At 36.5% G+C, this 19,625-nt stretch overlaps 1 protein-coding gene across 19 annotated transcripts in view; it reads right to left on the bottom strand.

The window, feature by feature from the left end:
• ADAM22 (ADAM metallopeptidase domain 22) overlaps positions 1–19,625 on the bottom strand; it is a 238,194-nt gene that overhangs the window by 38,158 nt on the left and 180,411 nt on the right. For all 19 annotated transcript variants that reach the window (XM_044767786.2, XM_070507864.1, XM_070507943.1 and 16 more), the window contains exons 15-22: positions 17,501–17,600; positions 15,511–15,582; positions 15,191–15,283; positions 11,587–11,667; positions 5,290–5,340; positions 5,002–5,065; positions 3,251–3,356; positions 619–738 (exon numbers count right to left, since the gene is read on the bottom strand). In XM_044767786.2, coding sequence (XP_044623721.1) covers positions 619–738; positions 3,251–3,356; positions 5,002–5,065; positions 5,290–5,340; positions 11,587–11,667; positions 15,191–15,283; positions 15,511–15,582; positions 17,501–17,600 — 687 coding nt within the window. The remainder of the gene's footprint in view (positions 1–618; positions 739–3,250; positions 3,357–5,001; positions 5,066–5,289; positions 5,341–11,586; positions 11,668–15,190; positions 15,284–15,510; positions 15,583–17,500; positions 17,601–19,625) is intronic.

Genomic DNA, 19,625 nt, shown 5'->3' with positions numbered 1-19,625 from the left:
CTAGGTGCCATCAAGGGACAAATGGGGAAAGAAGATATGGTATATATACACGATGGAATACTACTCAGCCATAAGAAATGATGAAATCTGGCCATTTGTGACAACATGGATAGACCCTGAAGGTATTATGCTGAGTGAAATAAGTCAGAGGGAGACAGTCAAATACCATATGATCTCACTCATAAGTAGAAGATAAAAACAACCACAAACAAACACAGAGCAACAGAGATTGGTCTAGTGGTTACCAGAGGGAAATGGGGGAGGGAGGAGGGCGAAAGGGGCGATTAGACACGTGTGTGGCGATGGACTGTAATTAGTCTTTGAGTGGCGAACATGACATAATCTACTCAGAATTCGAAATATATTACGATGTACACCTGAAGGTTATATAATGCTATAAACCAATGTTACCGCAATAAAAAAAATTAATTAATGAAAAAAAACTAACTCTTATCTTCCTTTTGTCTCTTTTACGTCAGGATTTACTCAATCATCTCTAAGGACTAGACTCTATTTCAGATTACTAACACGCACATGAACAGAAAACAGAAGTAATTCTAAACTGCATTCCTTGGAAGTAAGATGACTAATGTTCTCATAGAATAGTTAGATAATTACCTGCAGTTTAATGTTCTTCCCTGCTGCACAACTAAAGTCGATGTGATTTCACCATCAAGTTCTCCAAGCCTTGGGATATTACCAATATTGGTACACAAAAGGTAACCACAAAGCACATCCCTGTGTTAAAAGAGTACCAATTATTTACTGTACTTTTTTCCCCATTCAGCAAACCATGTACAGTTGGAACGATAATCTTATCTCACTTTAGCATTTGTTCTTCATCAACTACATTATTCACTCAAATTACAAGCAAAAATTAAATAATCCCAAATTAGTTTGCCCCCTGCTTTAAAAAATGTCTTCTCTGAAACTCATTGGTATGCCAAAATCCCAACTGTTCTCTAGCTTTTCCTTTACTATCCATTAGTTCAGGTATTTATCTAAAGGAAAGTACCCATCAAATAGACTTCTTTTATATCATAATCTATTTCCCTATAACACATCACTGGATATACTAAAAATATTTTTAGTATTTGATGAATGAATGACCTTTGGATGAGTATTCTTTTGGAATACAGCTCTTTGTTCAACCTCTTGCCCCAGAATTAATGAAGAGATTATATATTGCACGCATTTTGTAGATTCTCAACCATACAGGCTCATGATCCCTTCTTTAATACATTTCACTCCTCCCATAACTCTAATTTAACTTGTAAAATGTTTTCACTGGTATTAAACACTATCATATATTCTCTATATCTAAGACATTTTAATTATTAATATAGATAATGATAACCACATGTTCTAATAAATGTCTTGTGAAGACTGATCAGTAGACCAGCAAGATTATACATGGAAATATCAGGATGCATCAGATAGAAAAAAGAGAAAAATTTGGATTTGCATCTATCACCAAGAGAAAAATTACGTATTAATCCATTCCTAAAAAATAATTTTTAAAAGTTATATCATCATTTTATTCTATCTATCATAAACAGAAATGCTTTCCTAACACAGAGAAGATATTCATTCAACATTTTTTTGAGTGTCATTTATGTGTGCGGAGCTTACTAAATACTTTAGGATATATAAAGAAAATTAGGCGTGATTTTTATCCTCCAAGAAATTATACTCTGGATGAAAAGAGAAATCACAAATAAACAACTATAAAACAGAGTTGGGGACAAGGGACATAAGAATAGTATAAAAGGTTGTGGGAGTTCAGAGGAGAAGAGGGAGTTGGTTTATTTCTAGAGCAAATCCAGAAGGAATTTACAGAGAAAGCATCATGCAAGAGGGACTCTGAAGGATGGACACATTTTTGACTGGTAACAGCATGTGTCTAAAGAGTCCTTCCAGAGGAATGAGGAGCACAAGCAGAACATGGAGGTAGGACAATACAATGCACATATTAGGAATGGTAAGGCTTGCTATACTTTGGAAGAGTAAAGAAGAGAAAACAAAAAATAGAGGTTAGGGGCAAATCGTGGAGGAGGTACAGTGCCAAGCTAAGGCTCTATTTTGTTTAACAACACAGTATGACATTCAACAAAGTGGTTAAGAAAGAGTTCTGAAATCAGACTGCCTGAATTCTAATTCTGCTTCTATTACACCCTAGTTACATGACTCCAGTCAAATTAACTAACTGTGCCTTAGTTTCCTTCTCCATAAAATGGGGAGATCTGCCATAAAGATTAAATAACATAGCTTGTGTAAAGTGTAATGCAGTGCTTAGCACACAGTGTTCACTCAATAAACGCTGGGTATTATTCTTACTACTAATTAGCTATGTGGAATCAGTGAAATCTGAACAAAGAATTTACGTGGTCAAAGGATTCAGTATATTATTCTAATGGCAGCATGCTAGAGACTGCTGGCCCAGAAAACGGTTAAGAGAGTTTTGTAATAGCTTAAGAGTTAATGCAGGTCTTAGTTGGGGTAATATGATAGGAATGGAAATGAAAAGATAAATTAAATGGTGGGGGAGTAAAAGGGAAGAATGCACATGATAGGCACTTTTTTCTTTTTTTTTTGGTGAGGAAGATTGGACCTTACCTAACATCTGTAGCCAAGCTTCATCTTTTTGCTTGAGGAAGACTGTCACTGAGCTAACATCTATGCCAACCTTCCTCTATTTTGTATGTGGGACACAGCCACAGCATGGTTTGATGAGTGGTGTGTAGGTCTGCGCCCACGATCCAAACCTACAAAACCTGGGCCACCAAAGTGGAGCATGCGAACTTAACCACTACACCACCAGGCCAGTCCCTGATTGGCATTTGAACAATGTGCCACAGGGAAGATGGAGTCAAGGATCATTCTGAGGCTTCTAAACACAAGGACAGTGAGATATTAAGACCTTTGGCAAAAACAGTGGTTTAGAAAAGTCAGAGGCCATTAACTGAGTACATATTCTGGTGGCTTTAATTTTTGCTGATTTTGAGATGCTAGCAGGTGTCTTCTGGGTGAGAAAGTCCTGAGGAGGCTACAAGCACGACCTGGGCTTAGGAGAGAAGTCAGCATACATGTTAAGATTTGGAAGCCTTTTGTAAAGGTGATGCTTGAAGGCTGGGAAGAGATGAGGTGAATAGGCAACAGAATGTTTTGCGGGATGCAGAAGACCTGGTCACTCAAAGAGTAATGCTTGTAATTCACAAAGGGATAAACTCTGAGCTAATCTCCATCTCACCGTTTGTTGCACTGTATCCAGGTGTCTTTGTCTTTCCCACAATTACCCTTCTCGGTTCCTTCGATATTCAGTTTCTCATAGCAGTATTTGTCTGATGCCATCACCTCTGAAGCAGAATAGAGTTTTCCATCAGTGAGGGATACAACATGTGAGGTGCTCAAAATGTTCGCAGTTAAGAGAAAATAGCCATTTAAGGACTCTTCTTCATTACAATGTTATCAATTCCAAAAATTGTACCCCAGGGTTCATAAGAGTTTTCCTGTACCATAAATAACCATGACTCAGGTACATTTTTCATGACTGTCCATTTGAAATTTGGGAAAAAAAAGTCTATTTAGATCTTTGATAGGATTTGGGCCATAGGGTGCAAGAACGGCACTGCTCAGAACGTGGCCAATAATTAGGGGAAGATGCTACCAAATGGTTCCTTGAATAAATACTCCACACTTTAGTCTCAGTGGCAAATATAACAGAGATTTCTCACTTGGCAAATTTTATTAATCATAAAGACAATTTTCTTAAAATAGTTATGCACTATAATTAAAGATCCAAGAAACAGTGGTACAATTTCTACCTTGTTTACTATCAAAAACAACTTAATTTTATTCTGCTTTTAGACGAGCTTGAATTCATGCTAAATCTCTAAGAGTCAAATAACATTTTAAGGTATGTCAGCATCTGGGTCAGGATTTTATTTTTCCTAAAGCCAGGCTGGTTCACAGAGCTATCCAAGAATTAGATCAAAATGACTTTTGCAATCTAATCAAAAGATGACTGTTGGTGTATGTATGTTTTTAAAAAACTAATTATGTTAGTAATTTCTTTTCCTACTTCTTGCTGTCAGTTACTACTTTTTCCCAAGTGGAGGAAACAAAAACTATATCTCTCTGTTCAGAGTACAAACCTACATGACAAAACTTTGGCCCCATCCCAATGTTTCTCTAGTTGTTTAAAAGAGAGCATACGCTTCCCCTCCCACAAGGACTGTAGCCACTATTTGTGACAATTAAGGATTATTATCTTTATAGCTTGCCTTCTAACACAAATTATCTTCTGAAAGAGTTTAAAACAAAAACTGCTTTCAAAAAGGCCAGTAATACTTTTGGAAAAAAATATATTACTCAACATTTAAACATAAATTTAAATAGAGACATAATTTAAATAATATAGTTTAAATATAAATGTTATATATTTACCTCTGAAAATCTGACAAACTTCGAAGGCAATAACATTGAATTTCTTTCTTATGTGACAGAGCTACCTGAGCAGAAGGTGACCTGTAACTAGGAAAGCCAGCTAGAGTTTAAGAAAGATAGTTGAGGAAGAAAAAGCAACTCTGGCTACTGCAACAGTTCTAAGCCAAGCGTGCCGATCCGGGGTCCATGGCCATCCCATATGGTTGCACAGGTTTGCTTAAGGACACTTAGCTGAGGAGAGTGTAAGTGGAGCTGAATTCCAGCTTTGCTATATTCTCCAGGCTACATGACCTGGAATGGACTTCACCTGCCTGGCAGCAAAGGCACCTCTGTCTTATCCAAAGGCACTGCCAACTAGCCCAGATGTACAGGCTGTGTCTTCTCAAAGGAGGTGCCTTTCTCTAATTTCCGCAAGGCTGCCCCTGCTAAGACCTGCAGTGGCTTTGAGGATCCCCCAGTCGTAAATGGTCAAAAATTTACTTTCAGGCCGCATGTCCTTGAGAAGTTGGCCTGACATCAAACTTTGAAAATGATCAAGCCACACTATATACTTACTTTGCCCCCAGATGTATTTGCATTGCCTATCCCTGGTTTTACATCTTCCTCCAAAGCAAATGCCCTAAAATGGAAAAGCATACCTATTAGCGATGCAATGTCTGCTTACATCAAGTAACTGAAAAAGTAAATATGACTGGGAAAACTAGTAGCTAAGTATTATAAAGACCTTTTATCTTCAGAATTGATTATGAAACACTTAAATTGATATTCCTACTTTGTTAAGATTTCAGTATTTCTTTCATGCTGGTACACATGAGAAATTTAAGTCAAGATGAAGTAACCTACCTGAACACCATCACATGAATATCCATCCATTTTATGAATATTTGGGGCACACTAGGAAAAGAAAACAGAACCATGAACCAAATGCACAACAAAATGTCAGGCTGAGCTAATCTCTTTAACATTTTCTATTTAAAAATAAAGCCTGATAATACGGTTATTCTCTTAAACCGTCTGAAAATAAAAACAAAAAACATCAAGAGAAAGCAAAAGGAAATACAACAATTGGCGCACTTTCCCCTAAAAATATGGATCTACCAGAGGCAAAAACAGGTAATTTCATAGTAGCAAATAAAAAGAACTGACAGTAATAACTCAGCTAACATATTCAGATACACTATTCCGCAGAGCAAGGAAAACAACAGCACAAAACAAAAGCAAGGAGGATGCTGACATAGATGGAGCAATAACTATAGTTCCCTCTTTTTCACCATGAGAAGCAAAACAGCCCTTACACTTAAAATAACCACAGAGCAGAAGTCTACTTTGGGCATGTTAGGAAAAGACATGCTTTAGAGCCTCTCCCATTTTTTCTTGTAGCAATTGCAGAAGATTGTAAAACATTCTTGTGTGACTATAAACAGACGGTAATTTTTAAATTTACGATACATTTTTTCTATTAATATAGTAATTACATACTTATTTGAGAAAAGTTAGGAAATGTAAAAAGTTTAAAAAAAAATGAAAGACAAAAGTCTCTCATATTCCCACCACCCAAAGCCAACCATTTTTTATATTCTGGTACATTTTTTCTCTACCATAATTTTTACAAATTTTTATATTTTTAAACATAAGTATACACAAGTTATAGATAATATTTTATATTCTGCTTCTTCCCTTTACTTTTGTCATGCAAATTTCCTCAGGTCTAATAAACTTTTGTGTAGGTGTCATATTAATAGCCATAACACATTGCATTGAGCTAACAAACCATAAAATCAATATACTAAACGTACACTGATTTTGTGTATTCACTTATAATTAAGTGATTATACTTATAATGTATTCACTTAGAATTATTTCAAATTTATGCTGTTACAACTAATGCAAAAGAATGTATGTACATAATTCTTGGATTTAGGATTTTATGTGTGTGAGGAAGACTGCCCCTGACCTAACACCTGTTGCCCAATCTTCCTCTTTATGCTTGAGGGAGATTGTCTGCTGAGCTAACATCTGTGCTGATCTTCCACTATTTTATGTGGGATGCCACCACAGGATGGCTTGACAAACAGTGCTGGGTCCACGTCTGGGATCCAAACCCGTGAACCCCGGGTCGCCAAAGCAGAGCATGTGAACTTAGCCACTATGCTGCTGGGATGGCCTCTTAGGATTCTTTTAAAATTCCTGCTTATTGTATAATCACATTCCAAAAAAGTTACTCTAATATACTTTCCCTCCAGGAACCTAAGAGGTAATCATTCACCATATTCTCATCATTACTAGGTGTTAGCATAGATAAACGATGCTAATTAAATATTAAGAAAGGAAAATACTTTTATATGAAAGACCTTTAATCTCTTAGAATGACAACCTTTTGAATAAAGTATTTTTAATGGTTAATGTAGGTATATCACTATTGAATCCCTCTTCTCTAAAGAAAAAATATGCAGGCAGTCTTCATTTTTCATGGCTCCGATATGCATGAATTTTAGTTATCATGGTTTTGTTAAATAATACCAATACCCCATTGATACAGTTCCAACTTCAGTAACTAAAGTACATTAACTGTGAGTAATTGCATAAAGCACAAACTTTGCTACTAGCTTGTCAGATCAGTAGGTAAATAACAGAAGCCCATCAAGGTCAATGACCCATCTTGTCACTTCTTTCAAAGCCTATCAGTGATTGGTCACTTCCCATCTGTTTATTCAGCTCATGCACAGACCACAAAGTGTGCAGCTGTGTTGCCTCTCTGTTTCTGGGTGACAGCACGTGACATTTTCAAAAGTGAATAATCAGGGGCCAGCCCCGTGACTGAGTGGTTAAGTTCAAGCGCTCCACTTCAGTGGCCCAGGGTTTCGCTGGTTCAGATCCTGGGCGCAGACATGGCACAGCTCATCAAGCCAGGCTGGGGCAACATCCCACATGCCACAACTAGAAGGACCCACAACTAAAAATACACAACTATGTGCCAGGGGGCTTTTGGGAGAAAAAGGAAAAATAAAATTTAAAAAAAAAAAAAGAATAATCAAAAGAGGGAATTGGCCAACAAAGATGAAAGTACAGCAAAGAAATGAAAAGTGATGACACTGGAAGTGAAATTCTAATCAAACGTAAGTGGAATTATAGAAAAATATCGCTGACTAATAGAATGCTGATATTTCAGTTTGGCAAAAACTTCACATTCACATCTTTGCAGCTCTTGGAAAAATATCACGACATTGAAAGCACAAAGGATAAAATGGTGAAAGTTGATCCAAAATTAGGAAGGACTATGACAATTCAATAACACATGGAAAAGACGCTCACTATGTATTATAAGGTTTACGACAAGAGGAAGGCATGTACAGTTCAAACTGCTGATAAGCTTTTAACAAAGAAATAAAACCCTTTAATTCTCAATGTTTCTGTTTTAATTTGGTGTGCTAAATATTAGCTTATTTTTTCATTTCCCTATTCATTTAAAACTAACAGTAAGAGAGTTTTTAATAGCCTGACAATATTTTTTAAAGATCACAGAACTGTAATTTTTTCCATTGATTACTGAGATATCAGATAAACAAGAATCAAGACGGAGAAACAGGCCTCTTCTCAGAATCCTATGCTCTGTGGGTCTCTCTGCCTTGGCTGAGTCCTCTTTCAAGAGCTGAAGTGAAAGAGTTTTCTTGTTTCCTCCCTCACTAACTAGACAAAAAAGCAAATGCCTTCTACTCTCTACTTAAAACCAAAACAAAATAGTTTGGATGTGGCACCGCTTGTCAAGCCATGCTGTGGCAGGTGTCCCACATATAAAGTAGAGGAAGATGAGCACGGATGTTAGCTCAGGGCCAGTCTTCCTCAGCAAAAAGAGGAGGATTGGCAGCAGATGTTAACTCAGGGCTAATCTTCCTCAAAAAAAACCAAAAAACAAAAACAAAATATTTAAGGCATGTGCGCAGTCTTAAGTTAGTTCAACATTAAGACAAAATTATGCTGAACATCTGCTCAAACTTTGATTAATGAAACTTAAATTCATGAAAAACAAATAGAGAGTGAGCGTGGAGTGAAAGAGACACGAGCCTCTTGTCTAGTTCCATTTCACCCAGAGGTCAGAGCACTAAAGATACTCCTGCTTTAGAAATAAATACTATTGAAACAAAAAAGGTGGTAGAAAGGATCAATGAAACAAAGAGCTGGTTTTCTGAGAAGATAAATAAAATTGACAAACCACTAGCCAGACTTACAAAGAAAAAAAGGGAGAAAGCTCAAATAAACAAAATCAGAAATGAGCAAGGAGAAATAACAACAGACTCTGCAGAAATACAATGGATTATAAGAGAATACTACTAAAAACTATATGCCAACAGAATGGATAACCTAGAGGAAATGGATAAAATCTTGGTCTCCTACAATCTCCCAAAGCTCACTCAAGAAAAGGCAGACAATTTGAACAGACCAATCACAAGGAAAGAGATTGAAACAGCAATCAAAAACATCCCAAAGAATAAAGCCCCAGGACCAGATGGCTTTCCTGGGGAATTCTACCAAACTTTCAGAGAGGATTTAATACCTACCCTTTTCAAGCTATTCCAAAAAATTAGGGAAGATGGAACACTTCCTAACACATTCTATGAGGCCAACATCACGCTGATACCAAAACCTGACAAGGACACCACGAAAAAAGAGAACTACAGGCCAATATCACTGATGAACATAGATGCAAAAATTCTAAACAAAATTTTGGCAACCAGAATTCAGCAATTCATCAAAAGGATCATACATCATGATCAGGTGGGATTCATACCAGGGACACAGGGATGGTTCAACATCTGCAAATCAATCAACGTGATACACCACATCAACAAACTGAGGAATAAAAACCACATGATCATCTCAATAGATGCAGAGAAGGCATTTGACAAGATCCAACAGCCATTTATGATAAAAACTCTGAACAAAATGGGCATAGAAGGAAACTACCTCAACATAATAAAGGCCATATACGACAAACCCATAGCCAACATCATACTCAATGGGCAAAAACTGAACGCCATCCCCCTGAAAACAGGAATGAGACAAGGATGCCCTCTATCACCACTCTTATTTAACATAGTACTGGAGGTCCTGGCCAGAGCAATCAGGCAAGAAAAAGGAATAAAAGGAATCCAAATAGGGAGGGAAGAAGTGAAACTCTCATTGTTTGTAGATGACATGATCTTATATATAGAAAACCCCAAAGAATCCATTGGAAAACTGTTAGAAGTAATCAGCAACTACAGCAAAGTTGCAGGGTATAAAATCAATTTGCATAAATCAGTAGCATTTCTATATTCTAACAGTGAATTAACAGAAAAAGAACTCAAGAACACAATACCATTCACAATCGCAACAAAAAGAATAACATACCTTGGGGTAAATTTAACTAAGGAAGTGAAGGACCTATATAATGAAAATTACAAGGCCTTTCTGAGAGAATTGGATGACGACATAAGGAGATGGAAAGACATTCCATGTACATGGATTGGAAGAATAAACATAGTTAAAATGTCCGTTCTCCCTAAAGCAATCTACAGATTCAACACCATCCCAATCAGAATCCCAATGACATTCTTTACAGACTTAGAACAAAGAATCCTAAAATTCACCTGGGGCGACAAAAGACCCCGAATTTCTAAAGCAATCCTGAGAAAAAAGAACAAAACGGGAGGCATCACAATCCCTGACTTCAAAACATACTACAAAGCTACAGTAATCAAAACAGCATGGTACTGGTACAAAAACAGGTGCACAGATCAATGGAACAGAATTGAAAGCCCAGAAATAAAACCACACATCTATGGACAGCTTATCTTTGACAAAGGAGCTGAGAGCATACAATGGAGAAAAGAAAGTCTTTTCAACAAATGGTGCTGGGAAAACTGGCAAGCCACATGTAAAAGAATGAAAATTGACCATTCTTTTTCACCATTCACCAAAATAAACTCAAAATGGATCAAAGACCTAAAGGTGAGACCTGAAACCATAAGGCTTCTGGAAGAAAACGTAGGCAGTACACTCTTTGACATCAGTATTAAAAGGATCTTTTCGGACACCATGCCTTCTCAGAGAAGGAAAACAATAGAAAGAATAAACAAATGGGACTTCATCAGACTAAAGAGCTTCTTCAAGGCAAATGAAAACAGGATTGAAACAAAAAAACAACCCACTAACTGGGAAAAAATATTTACAAGTCATATATGTGACAAAGGCTTAATATCCAGAATATATAAAGAACTCTCACAACTCAACAACAAAACATCAAACAACCCAATCAAAAATTGGGCAGGAGACATGAACAGACAATTCTCCAAAGAAGATATACTGATGGCCATTAGGCACATGAAAAGATGCTCATCATTGCTGATCATCAGGGAAATGCAAATCAAAACTACACTAAGATATCACCTTACACCCATTAGAATGACAAAAATATCTAAAACTAATAGTAACAAATGTTGGAGAGGTTGTGGAGAAAAAGGAACCCTCATACACTGCTGGTGGGAATGCAAACTGGTGCAGCCACTATGGAAAACAGTATGGAGATTCCTCAAAAAATTAAAAATAGAACTACCATACGATCCAGCCATCCCACTACTGGGTATTTATCCAAAGAGCTTGAAGTCAGCAATCCCAAAAGTCCTATGCACCCCAATGTTCATTGCAGCATTATTTACAATAGCCAAGACATGGAAGCAACCTAAGTGCCCAGCAACAGACGAATGGATAAAGAAGATGTGGTACATATGTACAATGGAATACTACTCAGCTGTAAAACAGAACAAAATCATTCCATTTGCAATAACACGGATGGACCTTGAGGGAATTATGTTAAGTGAAATAAGCCAGCGAGAGAAGGATAATCTGTGTATGACTCCACTCATATGAGGAATTTAAAATTATGGACTAAGAACAGTTTAGTGGATACCAGGGGAAAGGTGGGGTGGGGGGTGGGCACAAAGGGTGAAGTGGTGCACTTACAACACGACTGACAAACATTTACGTACAAGGGAAATCTCACAAGATTGTAACCTATCATTAACTCAATAAAAAAAAAAAAGAAAAAAAAAAGATACTCCTTCTTTTTCCTGTGGAGTTTAGAATAATTATTCCGTAAATTACCTGGCTTGAATTTCCTGAGCATGTTTCACGAATATCACAATCATTTACTGCTTCTCGGCACACAGTCCCCACAGGCTGAAACTAAATGAACAAAAATCAGTGCATAAAACTGTCGAAGAAAAAAACTCGCACAGGATCATCTTTAAAAAGACAAAATGAATATTTTTTGGATGGGACTATCAAACTATCTTAAGATGGCAGTCTGTGAAAACCAGTTACTGAATGAAATGTTAATCTAATAGTTTTCCGAGAGAGTTTCTCCTGTATGAAGTAATTTGCAGTCATCACACATAAGTCTTACAATGTTTCGCTAAAATAGGACAGCACTTGATGGCACATTTGAATCAGAAGGACAAGTTAGTCCAAATTCTAATAATTCTTCCTTCCAAACAGCTTCTGGATTTACATTTTACCCTTCATTTGTACTAGAACCTTTACCATGTTACTCTTTTTTGCCTTTCCTGCCAAGAATTTGAAAGTTAGATTTTGGCCTGAATTGCAAGATTTAGATTTTCTGGCAAAGCTATTTCCTCCCATGCTTTCCTTTCTCTTCTCTCCTGCCTCATTTTTATATAGATCTATACCTTGATCCTTTATTCTTTTCTAACGTTTCTATTATTTGTACTTGTGTAGGGGAGTTTTTTTGGTCTGTTTTCAACCACCTCAAATATTTCTTTTTAAGTGTGGGAGTTGTACAAATAAATTTTTAAGCTCATTGGATCTATGAATTGAAAGAGTATTCATTATAACAAAACACACAGACTCATAAAGTTATCACCCTTCCCCTCTTCTCTTCAATCCCATTCTCCTTCCCTTTCCAAAATGTTAACATTTGGGGCTGGATCTTTCCATGCTCTTATCTCTGCTCACACAGACATATACATTATACGAGACTCCCTCTCCACAACTTTCATCTTCTCTCCCTCGCACTCAGTCCTCCAGGTATTTGAGTTTCCTGTTGTTCCTAGAACATGAATAGCACATTATCGACTCCAATCAGGACTCAACAGATATTTTTTAGAAGATCCAAACAAAACTTGTGCTCATTCATCACGTATTTGCAAGGCACTTAAAATGTGCCAGGCACTTTCTAGCCACTGGGGACTCAATGGAGAACAAAACATAAGAATCCTGCTTACAAGGAACTTATATTTTAGTGGGAGGAAATAGGCCATAAAAATAAGGAAAGAGGCAAGATAATTTAATTTCATATACTCTGATTCTCTTCCTCCTTGGGAGTGGGGTGAACCACAACTTTAGAACATCTGAGGTAAGAAATAGAAGTAGATTTAAGGTAGAGTTCATGTGAGAGTGTAAGTGTTCAAGAAATGACAAGAAACTTCTGACAGAAAGCACAGTGAAGGATGACCTTTCTAAGTGTTGGGATACAGCGTAAATAAATCAACCAAAACTCCTGCCCTCTTGGAACTTACACACTAATAATGGAAGGAGAAAAATAACAGACAAGTAAATCAGCAGAGGCCCACAAATTATGGCTTGAGGGCAAAATTTGGTTTGGCCGCCTGTTTTTATAAGCAAAGTTTTATCAGAGCACAGCCACACCTATTTGTTCCTGTATTTTTGATGCCTGCTTTCAAGGGTAAAGTTGAGTAACTGAGACAGAGACCTTATGACCCACAAAGCCTAAACTATTAATTATCTAGCTTTTTACAGAAACAGTTTGCCAACTCTGACTTACAGATACATTATTATCAATACATGTATAAAAAAAAAGATACACATGATTTCTCATCTTCTTCTTCTATTCCTCCTCGTCCATTCACTACCCTGCCTCTGGCTCCTCCAGAAGCACAGGATGGGGGTGAGAATGGGAGGTATTGGGTAGAGAAAGTGGCCAAAAAGATCTTACTTGACTGGTACAGCTATAACTTATTTTGTAAGAAAGTTAATCATGCCATTTTATTGTACGTATTTTAATTTCATTATTTTGTACTTGTTCCTTGAAATGATTATAGCACAAAGAACCTAATTCCTAAATGAAAGAAAAAATGGCATAATTAAGCGCATTTTATGGATGGGCAGACTTCAAACATGGAGCACTAAAATAAATGATCAGGAATCCCTTGTTATAGCAGTTGGAGAAGCCAACAGAATAAACAGTAGAGGTAGCCAAAATGAGGGAATGTCTGTTTCACACTTGGTTTAATCTTCCTTTTTTAGAGAGTGCTTTCAGAGATCTCTGCCAGAGCCTTGCTTATCTTTAAATAAGCTGCCAGAAACATAGTGGTAAAGTAGAAACTGCAGAAATTACTGCCAGAAGGTCTGGATATAACTACACATCTACTCCTTACTGAATGAGCCTATGCAGGTTATTTCACTTCCTTGAGACTGGAATTGCTCAACTGGAAAGATCTGAATAATAATGACTATCCCAAATGTGTGGTTGTGAGCATTACGAGAGACAGGAGTCTCGACCAGGAGTGATGTTTCTCCCAAGGGGACATGTGGCAATGTCTGGAGACATTTTTGGGTGGCACAACTAGGATGGGTGGTACTTGCAACTGGAAGGTAAAAGTCAGGGATGCTCCTAAACATTCTACAATAAACAAAGACACAGGCTTACAACAAAGAATTATCTAACCAAAAATGTGAATTGTGCCAACATTGGGAAACCCACAGATAAGATGATATAAATTAAAAGGGCCTAGCACAATCTCTGGCACATAGCAGATCCTTAACATGATAGGTTCATATTCCACTCTCCCTTAATTCATTAGACTAAAGTTAGTCAATCAGTAAAGAATCAGAAGGAGAATGCCGTGCATATCTATTCATTCATTCAACAAATATTTACTTAGAACCTGTATCAATTACTCTGTAAGTCCCTGGCTCTGCCTCCATAAAATGTACAGACTGAAAAAGACAGATATTATACCTCAGAAATAAAGCAGAATATTGTAGCAGATTTTATATGAGAAGAGAAAAAAGAAATAGATTTCTTTGAAGAAGGTAAGCCTCAAATAACTGTTAGTCTTGATGTAAAGGCTTAAGTATTTGGACACAGGTATGAGGATGCTATTGGGAGGATGAAAATAGATAATGTGTGTAAAGATGCATTCTAAACTCTCATGAACAATAACACATGTAAGGTGCTATCACGTCTAAAAGTATAGCTTTTGTTCCCTCAATAGCTAATGCAAGAGATATACCAAGTTTGGCAGCAAGAACAGAGGGATCTATTGAATATCCTCATGGCTTTACAAAGAAAGGAAAAATATCAATCAAAGATTAGTAACACTGGGTCTCATTTAATGTGCATGCTCCTCAGGGAGGCAGTAGTGAGAGGACAAACTGGATATTAACAAGCTTCAGGCCCTAGCTCCCTGACTTATCTTGTGTAAGACCCTGGGCAAACTATTTAATCACTACATGCCTCAGCGTTCTCATCTGTTAGATGGGAATAAAAACAGTAACTACCCCTCACAAGATTTATGAGGATCCTGTAAAGCACCTGGCACTTAGTCACTTAATACAGTATATTTTGGATACTACTATTGTCATTAGATTATATTTACCTTGCCTTAACAATTTATCAAACATGTCCTCTCTTCTGTCAATTGGTCATTAATCAACATTTATTTACCTTGCACTTTTTACAACAAAGACCATCACTGCATTGAGAGTCTTGAGTCAAGGTGCATTTCTTACAACACTCTGCTCCTTCCAGGGCGCATTCCTAAGGAATATAAACATTTGCAAAATATCAGAAAATGGTGTCATTCTCCTGAAAGTACCAGGATACTTTCTAAAATAAATGTGTCACTTAACAATAATAATCTTTCTTCCACACATCCTATAAAATTTCCAGACATAACATTTGCGCCATATGTCTCAGTGTGTGGACCTGGAATGACCATGAGTAACCTTAAAAAAAAAACATGATCAGAACACCCAGAAACTTACTGCCGGGGTCCCACAGTCACACTCCTCTCCAGTTTCAATGAAGCCATTGCCACACTCAGGAGGATCGAGAAGCTGTGGGAGGAAAACCAAAAAGGGAACTAAAATAAAACATTGAAGATCTTATGAGAGACCCTAAGTTCTACACCTATACATCTGGCATATCCATCAGTCATTTTAAAGTATATTTTTAATTTTCTAAACTTGAAAGAATGACTTTAGAACTTTAGAACTGGGAACTTTAGAACAGAAGTGTCTACTTCTATTTCCATTTCAGTTTTAATCATATTTACATATATAACATACATATCAAGTAGAGTCTGGAAAATGCCACCAAAATAAAAGATGATCTAGCCATTGATTAAAACCAACCCAGAGTGACATTTCAAACAGCAAGGGAGTTGGAGTCAGAAAGTCTGGATTCAAATCTTGGCTCAGCTACTTATCTTGGGCTTGTCATCTCAGAGCCCAAGTGTTTTAATATTTAAAAGCAGGAATAATAATAATAATATTAGCTCCCCATCTACATCACGAATTGTTGTGAGGATCAAGTTCAATGATCTGTGAAAAGCCATTTATTAACTATATCTCTTTGTGAAACAGAAAGTTATTTCATAGACAATTAGGAAAACACCACAAAAATGAACAAATCCATTGATTTATTTAATACAAAATATAGCTCCTCCATTAACATAGCTTTGCAGAGAAGAACAATAATAATTTGCCCCAGAGATGGAAGTAATTTTTGGCTTGTACAAGAGTACATTTAAAGCCACTTCTTTTTTAACTCTCCATCAATTTTATTAACTTTTGAGTATAACTTATCTTATGGTGATAGGTAAAATTAGTAAATAATTGTTACGCTCCACATATATACTATTCATTCATAAGTTTATCAATGTAGGTATTATAGAATGAAAGTGAGCACACACCTGTCAAGACACACACACACTTTCCTAACTAACTAGAGAGAAAAAACAAAATAAAGAAAGCCACGACAACAAAAAAATCCCCACCTGATTTCAAATACTCTCTCTTCGCCTATAAAAGAATCTACTCATCGCTAGATTTCATTTTCAGCTGAAAGGGATTATAACAAATAAGAGAGCTTTGAAAGGCAAAACCAAAACTTGTCCAGATGAAAAGCACATTTATTCTGTTATTCCAAGTTCAGAATAATCAGTTATTTTGGTAAAAAGATTTGAATTGTTTTTCATTTATAGCAGCAGGGATTTAGGTCAAATATCCCTTCTAAAGCTTCCAGAAAGAGTCTTAAAATTGTCAATTTGCTTTTCAATGCAATATGATACATTTCATAAATTTCAGTGGAGTGAACAGAGAATGAAACCAGGTACATGATTACAAAGGCAAAGCCACATATTGCTATGGTGCACGGAAGCAGGCCACAGTTCACACAATTAACAAGGACAAAGCATTCTTCTTGAACATTCAAAGTCTTCCAAGTGCATGAGGAAGACCTGTTTTCTAGTCAGTAACCATAGGATGCTCTGCAAGTTGTAAAAGCCTGTGACAAAGTTTAAGTACAGACACACTTTCTTCTTTTCTGCTTTAAGCAGACGTGGTTTTCATGTTGAGAAGTACTTCTAATTTTAAGCATACTGCTCACTCTGAAAGGCAGTGATAGCGAATAATGAGGGGGAGATATGTCCCCCTTTTCCATCAGTATGAGCTATAATTAGGTATCCAAAGGTAAAAAAAGCCCATTAAGAAAATGAAAAAGAAAGGCAAAATGAAACCATACGAAAAGAAAATGGACATTTTTCAGAAAGCAAACACTCACTTCTATCTGCTTTTTATTTTCATCAGAATAACCCCAAATGCCCAAGATTAAAGCTGGCTTGAAAACGCAGATATTTAGCATATCTAGATATGCACATATAAGCCAAGTTGAAAAGCTCTCTTTTATAAGACACAACGACTGAAAATTTGTACTTGTAATACTTTAGAAAGATTAACTCTGATCACACATTACCTTAGAAGGTTTGTTGAAAAGGCAGGCACCACCTCCACTATTCAGGAAGTCATGATACTCTTCAATATTACACTGGGTGAACTTTTTAGGAAGATAATAGCTATAAGAGAGAAGAAAAGCAATAACCAGGTACAGTTTTAGTTTCCTTGGTACATTAGTCTTAAAATTGGACATTGTTTAAATTGTAAATTATTCTTAAAAATCACAGAATAAATGATAAATTCCACTTATGTAAAACATTTGCATTCAATCCATAAGAGTTTTATTCAGTAAGGATATTTCTAAATTCTTCATTTGGCAACTAATGGTGACTATGGGTTGTTCATTATTTGCACGCCCAGTCAAAGGAAATACACACATAGAGTCCCTGTAATTTCAATCAGAGAGTTAGGAATAGTTTATTTCATAATGAGTCTTTCCTAAATATTAAAACTGGGCTGGAATCCAAACTGAAAAGCATTCTACAAAATAACTGACTATAATCTATGAATGTGTCAAGGTCATGAAAGTCATGAAAAGACTGAGGAACTGTTCCAGACTGAAGGAGGCTAAGAGACAGAAAAACTAAATGTGATGCCTGATTCTGAACCTTTTGCTAAAATTACACTATTGAAACACAGGGCCAATCCTGAACGAGGGCTAAGAATTAGATGGTCTTATTAGTTGTATTGTCGTTCTGTAGGAAGATGTCCTTGTTTGTAGAAATGCACACTAAGGTGTTTGGGGTGATGGGCACCAAGTTAACTTTTGATTTAGGAACAAAAAGCTTCTTTGTTACTATTCTTGAAAGTTTTCAAGTTTCAGATTGTTTCAAAATACAAGAAAACAAATGTATACCAAAGAAAAATAATAAACGGTCAATAGAAAAGGAAACTTGGCTATAGAGCAATTTGGCAATATGCATGAAGAACCTTCAAAATGAGAATATCCTTAAATCTAGGAATTCTACTTTCAGAAATCTTCCTAGAGGAAATAATTAGTTATGTATACAAAGATGTCTGAACAAAGATATTTATTGTGGCACAATTTATAATAGCAAACAACACGAAAATAACCTAAATGTTCAACAGTAAGAAAACTAACTAAATTGTGATATATTAATAAAATAGAATACCATGTAGTTATTAATAATCATGGCATTGAAGAATCAAGACTCATAAAAATGCTGACTATATAATGTTAAGTGAAAAATGAATAAACTACACATCCAACAAGATACAAACTTTATAAAACAATAAAAATGGAAAGAGAAAAAATAGTGGATATAAACAGCAGTATTTTAACATTAACCATGGTTATCACCAGATGGTGAGAAGTGATAAAAATTTTATTTTCTATATTTTTCAAAAGTAACTTTACGTTGAGCTTTTATAAAAGTGAAAGCACAATTAAGATACTAATGGATAGTTTTTATAAAGTCTCGCCCACTAGCCTGCAAGGACCATATCCATTTACATCCCTGCTTCTTCCTAGCACAGTGGTTGAGGCTTTGTGAATTGACTAATGGAATTTACAATGCTTATTTACCCTAAACTCATTTTTCAAGTGTTTCACGCCAAACTTTCCAAATAAAGCGTCTTCAGTTTAAATTGTGTGAACTACTTTACTTCCTTCACTTCATTTTCCTAACAAGTCATGCATTTTATTCTTATTTGAACAGTTTCTTACATATATTTCTTCCTTTTTTCTTTTCAATGCCTCCCCCCAGCCAATTTTTCAATCACCTTCCCCTCTAATCCATACTACATATCTCTGCCAGAGTTATCAAACTTAAATAGGGATTGCTTCAAGTTCCCTCTTTATTCTAGTGGCCAAATCCTGAGACGGCTCCCTACTGCCAAAGAAAGTCACTAACTCTTAGTGTCAGCCCCTTAGACGTCTAAGTCTAATTCAGCCCCTGCCCTGCAAAGCCACCCACAGGGGTCTCAGGCCAGCCCAGCCTCCTGCCCACTGCACACTTGGGAGCTGAGTCTGCTCTCTGACAGTGACAGGAAACTCATTCCCTCACAGGGAAGCTCCTTCTATATAAGAACAGCTGAAATTTGTGAATTGCTCTTCCCTTCGCTGTGCCCCATCTCATTCCCCGTAACTGCGGCACACAGTTACAGTCTGGGTTAACTATCAA

Source organism: Equus asinus, chromosome 1, assembly GCF_041296235.1.
Source record: "Equus asinus isolate D_3611 breed Donkey chromosome 1, EquAss-T2T_v2, whole genome shotgun sequence".
Classification (NCBI taxonomy): domain Eukaryota; kingdom Metazoa; phylum Chordata; class Mammalia; order Perissodactyla; family Equidae; genus Equus; species Equus asinus.
The sequence above is the reverse complement of the archived record's forward strand: the minus strand, read 5'-3'. Positions and strand labels throughout refer to the sequence as shown.